This window comes from Eschrichtius robustus, chromosome 11, assembly GCF_028021215.1.
Source record: "Eschrichtius robustus isolate mEscRob2 chromosome 11, mEscRob2.pri, whole genome shotgun sequence".
Lineage (NCBI taxonomy): Eukaryota > Metazoa > Chordata > Mammalia > Artiodactyla > Eschrichtiidae > Eschrichtius > Eschrichtius robustus.
The window spans coordinates 87927587-87943663 of NC_090834.1; the positions used below are offsets into that span (position 1 = coordinate 87927587).

At 39.9% G+C, this 16077-nt stretch overlaps 1 protein-coding gene across 3 annotated transcripts; it reads left to right on the forward strand.

The window, feature by feature from the left end:
* Window positions 1-1191: 1191 nt before the first annotated feature.
* On the forward strand, window positions 1192-15316 carry PRRG4 (proline rich and Gla domain 4). Of its 3 annotated transcripts, none has more exons than XM_068556304.1 (6): window positions 1192-1373; window positions 2031-2143; window positions 7440-7603; window positions 8999-9047; window positions 10065-10197; window positions 14363-15316. In XM_068556304.1, the coding sequence occupies exons 2-6, from the start codon at window positions 2041-2043 to the stop codon at window positions 14595-14597; spliced, it is 684 nt and encodes a 227-aa protein (XP_068412405.1). In that variant the 5' UTR covers window positions 1192-1373; window positions 2031-2040; the 3' UTR covers window positions 14598-15316. The 3 variants fall into 3 exon arrangements, with proteins under 3 accessions (XP_068412405.1, XP_068412404.1, XP_068412406.1); XM_068556303.1 differs by having other exon boundaries at window positions 1193-1340; XM_068556305.1 differs by lacking the exon at window positions 1192-1373 and adding an exon at window positions 1382-1641.
* The last annotated feature ends 761 nt before the right edge of the window (window positions 15317-16077 follow it).

Genomic DNA, 16077 nt, shown 5'->3' on the forward strand with positions numbered 1-16077 from the left:
ACTGCTTGGTAATAACTCAAAAAAGCACTGGAAAGAGTCAAGAGCTGGGCTACTACTTGACCAGTGACTCTCCAAGATCCTTTACTTCTTCATGCTTCAGTATCCTTTGTAAAATGAGATTCATAATATCTGCCCCAATTCTACAGATGGCCAGAATAAAAGCATTTAAAATGTTTTGGGAGAAAAGCATAAGAATACTGTGACGTTAAAAAAGCAAATGATACAAAATAAGAAGATGAATACAGCAAATAAATAACAGAAGAAATTGACAATCTTGAACAATGTTGTTACTGACTCTCTCTCTTCTCTCTTTGCTACCTAATCTCAAAATATCTTGCAGCTCCATAGTGGTTGAAGTTTGTGTTCATACTGCCAAATGCTCTAAGTCATTATAGGTGGTGGACCCCAAAGAGCTTTTACTTATGTGAATTCTATCTACTGGTATTTATCATATTACCTGTTAAACTGAGAAATTTTCAAAATATTATTTCAAATCAAGACAACAAAGTGTACTTAGTTTTTGTTGTGTTCCTGCCTAGGCTCAAAGAAAAGCTCAAGATTTCAGATGACTACTTGTTTGAAAAAATGATGTTACAGCTATCCTTCCAGGTATGACTAAAGATAGCGAATAACAGTACAGAAAGCACTAAGAACAAGCAAATTTTATTAATCTCTTTGAATCTCTATAAAAATGTACATATTGATACTTAAACCTACTACCATAGAAAATACTGGAAAACACAATACACATGCAGGCGCCCTGTTAGCTGAGTGATAACATCATTACACGTCAAACAGCCTCCGGAAATTTCCGCTGTATATTCATGAGAGAATGAAAGTGAAAAAGGCAAATCATGTCTTTGTACCATAAAGGAAATCATTTTGACCTCGGAGACCCCTTGAAAGGATCTTGGAGATGACCCAGACCTGGGGGACCACGATTTGAGAACCAACGTAATCGATTAATTTTTAAGGTCACTTCCCATTTCACAGTACTTCTCCGATGAATGTTTTGTTCTCCTTCGCGGACCACCCTTTGAGACCTAAGGTCTCAAGACAGAGCCCCTAGCCTAGTGGAACCCAAAGCGAAAAGCCGCGGACGCTCCGTGGGGCGCTCTGCTTAGCTACTGGGAGCCGAACACGCTCCCCTGAGTCGGCGGAGGACGCGGGATCTAGAAACTAGTCCCAAACCTGCCCCCGGCGCGCCAAGGCGGGGCCAGAACTGGCTGCGGGCGGCCGGGCTCGCCCAGGGCTCAGGGCAGAAGCTGCGGCGGCAACGGCGACAGCGACAGCGAGGGGCGGCTCCCCGGAGACGCCTGCCAACTGCCCGCCCGCCGCAGGTGAGCCGGCCCCCGGGGGAGGAGTGCGGCCAGGTACTTCCAAGGAGCTGCTTCCTCCTTTTCCCACAGCTCCGCGGCTTCCCGGGATCAAGGCTGGGCCTGCGCCGCGCGTCCCCGTGCCGGCCAGGGCGGCGCTCCGCGGACCCCAGGCGCTTCCTCGAGCGTGCGGGCCACTCCGGCCCTGCGGAGAGCAAGGCGAGGGTTTTGGGGGCGCCGAGACGGAGGGTCTGGCGGCCGCAGGGACTACCCAAGCACGGGGCCCCGGCCCGGGAGCTGCTGGAACATGCGCCCGGAGCTGCAGGTGCGGGGCCCGGCGGCTCGGCCCCGACGGGGAATGGGTGACTCGAAGGGGGCCACCTCGGCGGACCGGGTTCGATTCCATCGGAAAGCAGAGGGCGGCCGCGGCGATAGGTGCCCGCTCTGCCGTCGGCGGAGTCCGGAGGGTGGGGTGGGGAGGCGAGGGGTAGGGCGGAGGCGGCATTTGTCCCCGGGCGCGCTCTCGGGGCCGCTTTCCGGGCGCGGGTCGGACGCCGGCGACCGAAACCGCGCGCGGGGCGCAGTCGCGCGGTGGCTTTGAGCACAACAGGTAGGTGACTCAGTTCCCACAGGAACTCAAAGTGCTGAGCCGGGGGCTTTTTTGACGTGTTTTTTGTTGGTTGGTTGTTTTGTTTGTTTCGGTTTGTTTGACAGTTGCCAGACTATGTTTACACTCCTGTTGCTACTCAGCCAACTGCGCATAGTTACCTTCGCGTTTCCTCATGGCACAGGAGGTCCAGAGGAGTCTAGGCATGCAGGAGAAGAAGGTAAGCCTGGCTTCCGGCTCCAAGAAAACCCTCCTGGAAACCCGAGTGGGATTGCAGAGCTCAAACCAGAAAGTGCAGTCTTTGAAATTACGTGCCCCCATCAATCATAGAAGCACTAGAATGTCCTTTAATTTGTGGTTTATTTGGTAATGTTGTGGTTTGTTATGTTAAGTGCAATTTATACACATTCATTTCTGTGAGTTACTTTTGGTAAGTATATATTTAAGACCAGGTTGGTGGTTAACTGAATGGAAAACCTATTTCAACTTCTGAAAATCAGTGAGTGCCGTTTTTCCAGATGAAGCTATGTGGTAATTATAATGAGCATAATTCTTCCAGTTCTTCCTGGAAAGATGGACAGGGAGACCAGGATCTAGTCCGGATGTGTTAGGAGACTCTGGGCAAGTTACTTAACCCCTTTCAGCTTGTAAAATGATGGGGGGTGGGGAGTGAAATGATCTCTGAGGTCCTTTTTTACTTTTAAATGCCTGGTTATCTGGGTAAAGTCAGAAGGTGTGAGAAGATTAGGTTTGGGGCTTGCTAACCTAGAATTCCATACCTTGTGGACTCCAGGTCTTAGACTGATGCCTGCCCATATTTTGAAAGCCTAACCAGAAAAAACAGAAAAGAAAAAAAAATTGACTTTCATTTCTCCCTGCCTAGTCATTGTACTTCCCTACTCAGTGCCAGTGCTTTGGATATACCTCTCCACACATTCCTGTCCCTTATTCATTCTCATCAGATCCTACTCTTTGTTTTCTTTTGGGAAGGATCCATTACACTAATACTCCTGGATGACTTATTAATGATTAATACAGCTTAGTGTCTCAGACCTTTTAGGAGGGTGTGTGTGTGTGTGTTAAGATAGGGCAATTTCTTAACCTGAAGGAATCAAACACTGACGGCAGAATTCTAGGCAATTGGATAGGCTAGCCAGTGGGATGGGGGAGATTTGGAAGGAAATCCTTCTTGGTGCCTCCCAAGTTGCACCATATATGTAAGTCCACTCATATATAGGTGGATGATCCACACTCAGCAGGACCAGATGCTGATCTCCAGAATGGTTGTGAGTGTATTCATTCATTCACACGATACAGCATAAAAGACAAACTCAAGGACATCACAAACTATGGAAGGAATTTAGAGATCATACTTGAGTGCAGAAGGCTGGAGATATCTGTGGGAAATGTACATGAAGAATCCTGTATATTTAAAAAGCTGATTTGTTCAGTAATAACCTCTTTATTAACATATACTATGTGCCAAGCCCTCTGCTAGGCACTGGAGATGTAGAAATGAAAGACTGTAATCCCTGACCGGGAGGACTACTTCATCTAGTGGGAGAGGCAGGGTGTAAACTGATAATCTCCATAAACTCTATGACAGAGGTAAAAACAGAGTTTCAAGAGCAGAAGAAAGAGTGAGTTAGCAGTAACTCTGTCTCCGGAGAGTTGTATGGCACAGAAGCCAGTGCTCTCTATCTGCAAATGAGATATAATAAATGTAGATATGAAAAATAATTAGGGAAATAGAGGACCTTCAGCTGCATTCTGATAAAGCCCAAAGGTGGGGTTGAAATGACCTAAAAAGAATTTATTTAGAAAGCATGGGGAGACAGGAGAGAGGAGGAAAATGGAATATCTCAGTTGGTGGGCTTAAAATAGGGGAATGCACAGGCAACTTCCTAGGATGGTCTAAGACAGGAGACATAGAGATGGAAAGACAATCTGAGGAGGCAGATGCAAAAGTGCAAAGGCCAGTAGGTCCTCCAGCAATGGCCAGAGGGAAAATAGGAACTCTCGCTGGAAGTTCGGGATGCTCCAGGGGCGAGGAAGTTTGCCTCTTTCAATTAAAAGCAAATCCAGGGCTACTTAGAACCCAAATAACAAAGGAGAGTATTTCTCTTAAGATCATAAGGGAGGCAGGAAGATGTTTGATAAGGCACTGAAAGTCTAAGGTCAACCACGGACTGATTCAGAACTTTCACACTCAGGGAAGTGGTAAACAGCAGCCCTTCCTGGAGGGCATGTTTTATACATCAATGAAGACTTTCGTTGGCATAAATATCATTTCAGGAACAATAAAAATATTTATGACTCGCTTTTTTATTTTCCTTTTAAGTTGAAAGTCCCATTTGGAGGGCAGGGGCATTTTATAACTCAGATAACTGACTTGAATAGGAGACCGACAATGAGAAATTTGGCACTGCTTTTCTAGCCAATAAAATGTAAAGATCTGGGCGTATCTGAGAAGTAGCAATACAGAGGCAGATTTCTAATTCTCCATTCTGAAATTAGATTTCATGTAGTAAGTACAATATAGCTAAGTTAGGCAGGCTCAGAGTTACTTCATCACTGGTTTAATATTTTAAACTTATGCCAAGCTGAGTAACGGACTATACCTCTGAATTGCTTCAACTGGTAGAATTTAGGTCCAAGAGTTCCTTCCCACTATAGGAAAGTCAAGTTCATTCATTTATTTTTGTAAGTAATTTTTTGGGCACCTCTATATGTCAACATCCCTTGCTTTAATGGAATTTTCCCTAGCTAGGGGAACAGAGTGGTAACAAGTAAGTAGGTAAAGCATACAGAACACCAGATGGTGATAAGTGCTATGAAGAAAAACAAAGTATAGTAGGAGATGGGGATTGCCAGAGGTGGGTGAGTGGGGATGGGGTTCAAGGTAACATTGAACAAAATCCTGAAGGAAGTGAGAGAGCAGAGTGAAAGAAGAAAGTTCTATTTATAGGAAACAGCAAGTTCAAAGGCAGGAGAAAACCAGGCACGTTGGAAACCAGTGTAGCTGTAGGGGACAAGGAGAGCCCTTAGAGCAGCGGTCTCCAACGTTTTTGGCACCAGCGACTGGTTTCGTGGAAGACAGTTTTTCCACGGATGTTGCTGGGGGATGGTTCAGGCAGTAATGCCAGTGATGGGGAGGGATGGGGAGCGGCAGATGAAGCTTCGCTCGCTGGCCCGCTGCTCACCTCCTGCTGTGCCGCCCGGATCCTAAGAGGCCTCAGACCGATAGTGGTCCGTGGCCCGGGAGTTGGGGACCCCTGCCTTAGAGGGCCATTGCAAGAATCCCAATGAGAGATGATGGAGACTTGGAAAATTTTTCATTCTGTCTCCATGAGGTGGTAGTGTAAAATCTACAAGAAGACAAAGAAGAAGAAAGAACAAAAATATTTTATGACACTGGTCTACCTTTTAGAATATTTCTCAAAACAGCTATCACTAATGATCCCATTCTAGCTTCTCCCTTGGTTCAAATAGCTCATATGTGTTATTTCTAACATAGAAATGAATACACTAGAATAGCACTGGCCAATAGAAATAAAATATGAACCACATAAAAAATTAAAAATTTTCTAGAGCCATATTTTAAAAAGTAAAAAAAAAAGGTGAAATTAATTTTAATAATGTAGTTAATTTAACCTAATATATCCAAAATATTTAACCCAGTATTTCCAAATATAAGCAATAGAAAACATTGAGATATTTCATATTTTTTTAAACCATGTCTTTGAAGTCCCCTGTGTATTTACACTTACAGCACATCTCAATTCACACTAGCCACATTTCAAGTGCTCAATAGCCATATGTGGCTAGTGGCTACTGTATTGGACAAATCCAGCTCTGTTAAGATTCAGACCTGCTTGGAAAGGTGATTGATTAGTAAGGAAAATATCTTGGCCAAGGTGTGACTGTTCTCAAAGGCTAAGAATAAATGGCCAACCTGAGGTCACTCTCAAATCAGTATTAGTCTTCCAGACCATGCACTGTCGTCAGTCATTTTTTTTGGCTGCATTGGGTCTTATTTTTGGCTGCACGCATGCTTTCTCTAGTTGCGGTGAGCGGGGGCTACTCTTCATTGCCGTGTGCAGGATTCTCATTGCAGTGGTTTCTCTTGTTGCACAGCCCGGGCTCTAGGCGCGTGGGCTTCAGTAGTTGTGGTGTGTGGGCTCTAGAACACAGGCTCTGTAGTTGTGGCACAGGCTTAGTTGCTCTGCGGCACGTGGGATCTTCCCGGACCAGGGATCAAACCCATGTCCCCTGCACTGGCAGGCGGATTCTTAACCACTGCGCCACCAGGGAAATCCCTGTCGTCAGTCTTGATCCATCTTTCAGTTGCCCACTTTAATATATTCTTCCTTTAGTAATGGTTAGCAGTGAGAAATACCAACACTTTTATTAAATTCTTATAAGCATTTGGGGTAGTTCTCCGAGAGTTTCTGAGTTCCAGTCTCAGTAATATGATCTGGAGCAAGATTGCTTCAGCTTTGTGTGACACCAGAACGAGTTTGAAGTTTTCAGGTTTTGAAAATACTGCCTTGGTAGGATATTTTGGTTTTGTGTCAACCTGTGCTTAGCTATGGTGTTTACCATTTACCTTCCCTACATGCGCATGTCGACGGAGTCTTATAAAGCTTTGTAGACACATGTTTAGGGGCTGAGTGGAGGGAGCTAGTCCTTTGGGAGGGACTGAATGGCTTTTAATTAATCTTATAATTAACTTATGATTTTATTAGCCTAGAAGTTTAAAAATTTTTGGTATAAACCTGATAGAACAATTTTAATATAAATGTATGAATTTATCATTTTAAAACATAAAGAGATCTTAGTTATTATTTAGTTCATATTCCCATTTTCCAAATGAGGAAATGGCAACCCAGGGACTTCCCTGGAGGTCCAATGGTTAAGACTCCATGCTCCCAGTGCAGGGGGCATGGGTTCGATCCCTGGTCAGGGAATTAAGATCCCGCATGCCACACGGTGCAGCCAAAAAAAAAAAAAAAAAAAAGTGTTTCAGGAAATGGCAACCCAGAGATATAAGTGACTTATCCCAGGATATAGCTGATAGCTAAGCCAAATCAAAAAGAAGAGTCTCTGTCTTCTAACTCTTAGTCCAGTACTCTGTCCATTACACCAGACTAATTTTTCTCAGTCAAGATAATAGGAAACCAACGCTTTAGAAATAGAATAATCTGGCCTGTCATTTATTGGAAAAATAATTGTCTAGAGGGAAAAGTGGTACTCAAATAATTTTTATTTATGCTGATAATTTTGGACATAATCTACTCAAGTATGTTCTGGAATTTTGTTAATATCTGTATTTCATAGTTAGCAGGAATTATTTTTACTGATGATATTTCTTTTTGTCAGATTTTAAAACCACACAAGAAAGTTTGGTATAATTTAACCACATCAAAAGAACTATATGCTTTTACCATAATTAAAACAGGAATTTTCTGCCTTATTTTTTATCAGTGTTTGAAATCTTTCTATTTCTTTGCTAGTCTTTACATCAAAAGAAGAAGCAAACTTGTTCATACGTAGACACCTCCTATATAATCGATTTGATTTGGAGCTCTTCACTCCCAGTGACCTAGAAAGAGAATGCAGAGAAGAACTTTGTAATTATGAGGAAGCCAGAGAAATTTTTGTGGATGAAGATAAAACGGTAATTTGGTTGATGATGTTAATTGGCTAGACATCTATTAAATTGTACTTAAGAAAGTGGCACTTTGAGTCAGTAGAGATTATGTGCCTTAAATAAAATTCAGATTGTATACCTGTTATCTCTTTCTACTTTCTTATATTGTAATTAGCCCATTTAGACTTGGCTTTATACTTAACTGGGCTTATAGTAATTAGCAAATTATCAATTATGTCGTGATTTTCTGTGTTTAACATTATGATATTCAAAGACAGTCATGAAGCAGAGCGAATTAAACTTCAGGATATTGTTTGAGTTAGCTCTCTGACTCAGGCTTCAATCATTCAAGACTCAGAGCAATTTTTTCTATTAGGACTTAACCATTTTTGATTACTGTATTTATATTTCAAGTACTTATTGACGACCTACTATGTGCCAAGTGCTCTGCTAGAGACTGAAGATAAGATATATAGTCCCTGCATTCAGGATTTTATTGCTTGGCAATGAACTTTTAGAAGTTCTCCCTTAAAATATAATTAAATCCTATCTGTTAATCCTGAAAAGGTACAAAACAAACAGCCAGCACTGTCCCTGTTATAATCTGGCATATTCTTTAAGAATGACAAGTGACCCAGATTTTTCACTTTTGTAGATTAAATAACCCCAGCTCCTTTTCCCCTTCCTCAAGAATCCCATTTTACTCTTTGGTCAATAAGAACCTCTTTAGGTATCCTTTAAATGCAGGTGTTACTGAAACTTAGTTCTTTTTTCTTCCAAAACTTTGCCCAGATTCCATTCCCTGCTATTATCTGCTGCATCTATTAGAGAAGGGAAAGGAATTCTACTCTGCGTTGTAGTTGTGCCTGTTGAAATTCTATTGTTTTTCACAAACCCGTCTTCTAATTTTATCACAGTTCCTTAAAAATGGCTTCCATTCTCTCAAGTAACACTGAATTTAAACAGTCTCAGGGATGTCTTTCCAAATCAATAAATAACTTTCAATAAAATCTCCTAGGAAACTGAGGGCTCACCTAATGTAGAAAAAAATCAGACTCCTTTTCAAACATGATAATGAGTCCCCTGCTTCAACTTCCACCTCTGCTACTTTCATCGACTCTCTAATGCGATAGTGTCCCCTGATGCCTGAGCGAGGGCTCTGGGCAGGTGAAGGGAGACTATCAGCGCACAGTAGTAGAGAGCTAGCGCTGGCAGTAATCCCCTGACCAATTCCAGAGTTGGAAGAAACAGTGGTGGGTGGCAGTACTTTATTAGAGTGAGCCACGCCCTCCAGCATGAATGGACTGGTATCCTACCTGTGGCACATGCCAAGCGTTTACCACCCCTAGTCTAGGTCATTGAGACCAAATGAAATGACAATAAAGAAATTAAATAAACTTGGAAATTTTACCTTTCTCTTAGATGACATTTTGGCAAGAATATTCAATTAAAGGACCAACCACAAAATCAGGTAAGACAAGAATTGATCAATTTTCATGTTTTTTCCCACCCTCTATCATAGTACATTTTTAGTTTCATTGTTTGAATTTGGTTGTTGCACAACATACATACCTTGTAAAGCCAAGGAAGATGTCTCAATTATACACTGGGCTATCTAAGACAGAGAAGGCCACATTCATCTATTTATACACTGAAAATCAAGTTTGGTGAGATAGTAAGGAAATGAGATAATAGGCTTAATGCTATTTTAAACAGTTCAGCTAAGTCAAGACTTGCACAGAATAAAAGTAGGACTCTATTAGTTTCAAATAGTAAACTATTTTAATTTTTTTTTCTGTTTTACCATTACAAGTGAATGGAATACTTATGCTAGTAGGTAAATTAGGATTGTTAGGTAGAATTAAGTAACTCCTAGAGAGAGGAGATCCTTTATTTTATCTACATTTATCATCTCTAGCTGCTTTTTAGTCAGGTTTGTTTTGTTTTGTTTTGTTTTGTTTGTGTTTGCCAGCTCTTTTTTCATTCCCCCTAGGTCGGGCCCCAGCTATAGGGAGACTGTATTACATAGCTACACTGGAATTGCTTACTACATTCATCTTAGTAGTTAATACCAAAATGTGTATAGTTGAACAAAGAACATGTTTATCCCACTTAGTCTTGACTTTCATCCATTTAGTATAACATTTAAAATAAATGAAGCTAGGGACTTCCCTGGTGGTCCAGTGGTTAAGACTCCACGCTTCCAATGCAGAGGACGCATGTTTGATCCCTGGTTGGGGATCCTGCATGCTGCACAGTGTGGTCAAAAACTTTAAAAAATTAAAAATAAATGAAGGTCAGAACTAGGGCTTTTAGGAAGTGTATCTAAATTTTTTCTGGTCGTGTCTCTAGCACAGACTTTTAAAAGTAATCTGTATTAATTATTAGATGCTTAATAGCATGCTTACACCCAGCATTAAATTTATTGAAATCATAAGTGGTGCTTTTCAGTTGTTATATTCATGTTATTTTAATGATTTATCTTAAGATGCTAACAGAGAGAAAATCGATGTTATGGGCCTTCTGACTGGACTAATTGCTGCTGGAGTATTTTTGGTTATTTTTGGATTACTTGGTTACTATCTTTGTATCACTAAGTGTAACAGGCAACGACATCCAGGGTAAGTACCAAATAAAAATATTTAATTCACTATTATACGTTCTATACTGTCATTTTTAAATGGCTAAAAAAAATGGCTGCCTTTTTTTAAAAATACACTTTTGATTTTGGAATAATTTTAGATACACAGGAAAGTTACAAAGATAGCACAGAGAGTTCCCTTATATCCTTCACCCAGCTCCCTCGTTGCTAACATCTTATGTTACCATTAGTACATTTGTAAAACTAACAAACCAACATTGGTACATTACTATTAACTGAGTTCCAGCACATTAGTAAAGCTTCATAAAGGCCATAATTGTTTGCATAATAGAATCTCAGCATCCTTATTAGAATAAAAAGTTATTATCTTCTCTATTATCTGTAAGTATAGATGAGAAAGTGTAGAACTAACCTTATTCGACAAAAAGTACCACATGCGAAACAGGCTATCGAAATTAATGCTTATATATCCCTATGTACACTTTCAAATTCTATGAAGAAGCTAATGATGGTAACCAGGTGATGAAATGATTATGGAAATAGATAGTGGTGATGGTTGTACAACATTGTGAATATAATTAATACCATTGAATTGTACACTTGAAAATGGTTATAACAACAAATTTTATGTTATACGTATTTTACCATAATAAAAACTTTTTCTTTGTTGTTAAGGTAAGAGTTTAGGGTAACAGATACGGAATTAAGATAACTCCATTGGAGGATAAAAGCTGAAGCCATGAGAGTAGGCAAGTTCTCTGAGTGTGATGAAAGGACAGAAGGCAAGTGACGGAGTCTTAAAGGATGCCCACAGTAAGGGTGCAGAGGAGGACATGCCAGCAAAGGGGGCAGAGGACAGGGGCAAAGTATAGTGTAATTCTATCCCCAAGCTGGAATTCCTGAGCAACTCCCTGAGGCATTAATATGATCGTGGGCAGGGACTAAGGAGATTGTCTGAGACTTCTGTAAATCCTATAAAATTTTGAAAAGTGAGAGAAGATAAGGAAAATTCTGTGCAATTTTTCTTAAGCCACTATGTTTTAAGCTGAGAGGTTTCCCTTACTTAACAGACAGGAAATGAGCAAGTTCTTCCTGTTTTCTAGGGCTTTTGACTAAGATTTTATTCAGTATGTCTTTCCCCACAAGCTGTAGCATACCTGGAAACTCACAGGTTAATGAAGAAATCGGAAAATATGTCTTTAAAGACTCTCCTTGCCTTTTATCTTTCCTTCTTTTCCACCCCATTTATAGTATTTTCCCCAAGAAGTCCCTGTGTGCCCTCACATTTAATAATTTCCTTCAGGGTCTGTGAGCACAGCCATTGTTCAGTGTCCTCATGCTCGACGTTGTCTTCTCTCTTCTTTCCGGTTTTTCTTCATTTTTCTACTTTTCTGCACCACTACACCTTCTTACCTTATGCTTTTTTTCTCTGAAACCTTCTAGCTTCTTTCCTGCTTGAGGTTAGAAGCAGAATTCAAAGACACAGGGAATAAAGAGGTGCCATTATTATGCATATTTTCTATGTATGTTATTATAAAATTTTGAAAACCTGGGTATCTCTTATTTTAAAAGTTTTTTTAAAAATTTAAAAAAATAAAAATAAAAGTTATACTTAATGTTAGTACAGTATAATGCTGTACTGTTTACAGGTCATTTTTACATCTACTGTCTCACTTTGATTCTCACAGAAACCCTTTATAGGGGACATTTCAAACTAGGTTAACCAGACATTCACTTGTGTTAAGATTAACTTTTAAATACTTAGTAAAGTACCGTTCAGCAATTGTCCCAAGAAATTCTTGCGGCAGAGTTACGTGTTCTTTTTCTACATTTTGCAAGTCTGGAAGTGGGGGAAGGGTGAGGAATATTTGAAAAAGAAAAGAGTAAAAAATAAGATCATTGTTAGAATAGTTTGTCTCATTCCTCTGTAAAAACATGCCAAGAAATGGGAAACAGGATCTTTTCATTTCTTAGTCCCTATATTTTATGGAGGAAAATAGGCATAATATAATGCTTTCAGCTTATTTGAGATGTTCCTGGTGCATACTTTCTGATTTCAATCATGTAAGAAATCACTGTGGAGACACTTAATGACTTTAATATAATTATACTGTTCCTGTAACTTAAATTTTGAAGGTCAACATGGAAAAATTCATTTCTTCAAATAAAACATCTGTCTCTCTTGTTTCCTATAAACAAACAAGTAGAACTTTTCGTCACAAGCTAATGAATGTGGCAAGTGACAAGCCTACCATGAATACATTCCAGATTTCTGACAGAGGAGGAATTGTGTTGACTCCTCTAAGTAAACTTCTGAGACTATCAGTCACCTCTCAACTATTGAAGGGCTGATTATCCAGTTCCTAGATTTACACAGATTTTTTTCTTTTCTTCTCTCTGCAATTTTCCTCTCTCCTCCCGTCCAATTCCAGATCTCATTATAACCTCCAAAGGAAAAGGCATTCTAAGGGGCAAATTGATTGATTTAGTTTGCAAAAGTTTGCAGTATTTTGGGTCTGCTAAGCTGTCTCTTATTGGGAAGAATACTGTAAATATTGACTAGAGGTTGGGGATTACCTATACATTTTAATTATTAGTCATAACGATAAGAGGTTAATTTATGCATAGATGCTTCATAGGCAGCCAACTTCACAGTCTAAACAGATCAATTTACTAATGTCTAAATTTTAATTTGTAATTCACAAGTGAGAAGGGAAAATGTAGTTTCAAAACACCAGACCTGTGTTGCATTTCAAATTTCATTGGCTGGTGGTGTAGGTGACAGAGTTTTTGGTTTCTGTTTTTTTATTTTACTTTATTTATTTATTTATTTATTTATTTATTTTTGGCTGTGTTGGGTCTTCGTTTCTGTGCGTGGGCTTTCTCTAGTTGCGACGAGCGGGGGCCCCTCTTTATCGCGGTGCGCGGGCCTCTCGCTATCACGGCCTCTCTTGTTGCGGAGCACAGGCTCCAGACGTGCCGGCTCAGTAGCTGTGGCTCACGGGCCTAGTTGCTCCGCGGCATGTGGGACCTTCCCAGACCGGGGCTCGAACCCGTGTCCCCTGCATTGTCAGGCAGATTCTCAACCACTGCGCCACCAGGGAAGCCCGGTGACAGAGTTTTGTGAAAACAGTGGCCATATTGAACTAGGCCATATTTTTTTTTTTAATTAAAAAAAATTTTTTTGTACTTGTTGGACTTAAATCAATGGAGATCAATGGGGAAAAGATAATAATCTGAGAAAGGGAACAATACAGGTGAAACCACAGAGATAGACCAGAGAATTCATTGCACATACAGAGGAGAGTAAAGAGGCTACCTTGGCAAGAGCAGAGAGCTATAAAATAAAGTGAGGCCAGAATAAGGGAGGCTTTGAAAAGGGAGGCACAGGAGTTAGAACTTGATTCAGTGGAAAGTAGGCTGCAGGTTAGACTTTGCGGAGAAGAATGATATGATAGAAGTCCTATTTAGGAGGGATGACCAAGGCAGCAGGGATTCAGTGGGGAACAGAGGAGAGAGAGACGGGCATCGCTGTTCTGACTATCTCTGTGGCATCAATTTCCTAGGCTTGGAGTTATGCTGCCTTTCAACAAAGCCTGGATTTGGTTTCACACCATACTTTGAGAAAATTTTAATTCAGGAGCAGGAGAAAAAGGGAATTCACGTGTTTTGAGTCCTTGTTACAGTGTTCCAGACATTGCTTAGGTGCTTTACATAAGACATCTTTCTCAATCCACACAAAACATCTCTGTTGAGGTAGCTATTATCCCCATTTTATAGAGGAGGAAAGCTGAGTTAGGTTACCTTGCCTCTGGTCACATAGCTATGAAATGACAAGATCCTGTTTCTTACCCGTGACTGACTTCAAAGTTCTTGATCTTTCCATTATATCAAGATTCTTTCAGAGTTTATGGGTAAAATAAAACTGTTGTTATATTAATAAGTCAGGTTCAGGGACTTCCCTGGTGGTCTGGTGGTTAGGATTCAGTGCTTTCACTGCCATGGACCGGGTTCAGTTCCTGGTTGGGGAACTGAGATCCCACAAGCCACGCAGCATGGCCAAAAAAATTAAAACAATAAAAATAAATTGGGTTCACCTTTATCAAAATGGTTGGATTTTTTAATATTACCATCTTAACCTAAAAATGCTGCCTTTCCTAGACCTCAGTGCTGTCTCTGTTTAGTTCTTCAGCCACCTACGCAAGAAGGGGCAGACACACTCCCTCCATCATTTTCAGAAGACCTGAGGAGCCTGTCTTGTCTCCATTGCCACCTTCAGTGGAGGACACAGGATTACCTTCTTATGAACAGGCAATGGCACTGACCAGAAAACACAATGTTTCACCGCCACCACCATATCCTGGGCCAGCAAAAGGGTTTAGGGTATTTAAAAAATCTATGTCACTCCCATCTCACTAAGCCCACCTTATTGTCTTGGTGATATAGGACATTCACATTATTTAAATGGTTTGTTTTCCCTGAACCAAAAAGTCATGTCAATTCAGCCCTTTATGACAAACTGCAGAGAGTAAAGGAGGAATAAGCACGTGTACTATGCCACTGGAGATCTGTCAGCATCCTGGACCTGAACTTGATCATAATCAGCTGGATAAGGAACTTTGTATCTTTGCAGTTAAGAAGAGAACACTTTTTTGTTCCTTTTAATGGTTCAAAAAATCTGTTATGGATGCCACAGCTACAACTGGGGAACTATCTGTATCCTTTGTACAGAAAAAGTTTGTAGATTTCTTGTATTGAATACTAAAAAGGTAAGAATTTCTAATTGTTAGATTATCCCAAGTCATAATATTTGACCTACTCTTTTTTTAGGATTTCTTTTTGGTTGGAAATACTTCACAGAATTTTGCATTTAAATATAAATTGGTGGCCTTTATATAATCACTTGTTTTTTTATTTTAAATTATTGCATAGCATTCACCATATTTTGCACGTTTTTATTGTGAACTCTTGCTATCAGTCATGTTTTATTATGGGGAGTGGGGTCAATAGTTTTCTTTTAAAAAAAAACAAAACAAACACTTGCTAGAGAGTTAGTTCTTCAGAGGAAACAGGGTTGCAATGTTACGGATTTGCAAGGGTTGTTTTACCACCAAATAAAGATACAGGCCTCAAATCTAGGAGTGACTAGAACTTGATAAGTTGTACATATTAATGATGAGTAGACACACCCATTTTCATTGCTACATTATCTGTATCTGACTATAACTATTAATCTGGAAAATTTGTTGAATTTTATAAATAATAGTTTGAGAACCTGGAAGAAGTAACTTACTTTTCTGCTATCAAAATAATATTGATTAAAGTTACCAGCAACCCCCTGTATCTCTTAATGTCTAGACACAGAACACCACAGGTAATCATTTTGACCTATATTTTGTATTTTCTTCTAATTGTATATATGACCAGTCTTCCCTTAAGAACATAGTAGAGTATAAGCTATAAACTACTGGAATGAATGTTTGTGCACAAATTTATTTGAGTGGGTGTGTACGTATATGTGAATTTGTTTCCTCATTGCAGGAGCTCAAAAAAAAAATACTCCTTGAGAAATAGAAAATTCTGTTCTTTATGTTTTTTGCTAGGCATTGCTTTTTTCCTATTTAAGACCATTTATAAAATTGTATTTTGTAATTTTTACAGAGGTGAGATTAAAACTTACCTGCATTTGATAATTCCTTCCAAATTAAATGTTTAGAAAATATAAATCATATTATACTGTGTGTTTGAGTGTATGTCTCTCTTTTAAGACAGCATGATCTTAATGCAGATAAAAGAAAGATCTTAATCATTATAGACTGCTGAAGACTTTACCTTTTATATTTTCAGAGTCTCTGGTTGCGTGTTACAAAGAAATCATCTGGCAACATTTAGATATAAT

Excerpts from the sequence above, each read along its gene's own strand:
- PRRG4 (XM_068556304.1), top strand. The coding sequence starts at position 2,041 with ATGTTTACACTCCTGTTGCTACTCAGCCAACTGCGCATAGTTACCTTC. Across the intron at positions 9,048-10,064 it reads AGGACCAACCACAAAATCAG|ATGCTAACAGAGAGAAAATC; the intron begins GTAAGACAAGAA and ends ATTTATCTTAAG. Across the intron at positions 10,198-14,362 it reads AACAGGCAACGACATCCAGG|TTCTTCAGCCACCTACGCAA; the intron begins GTAAGTACCAAA and ends GTCTCTGTTTAG.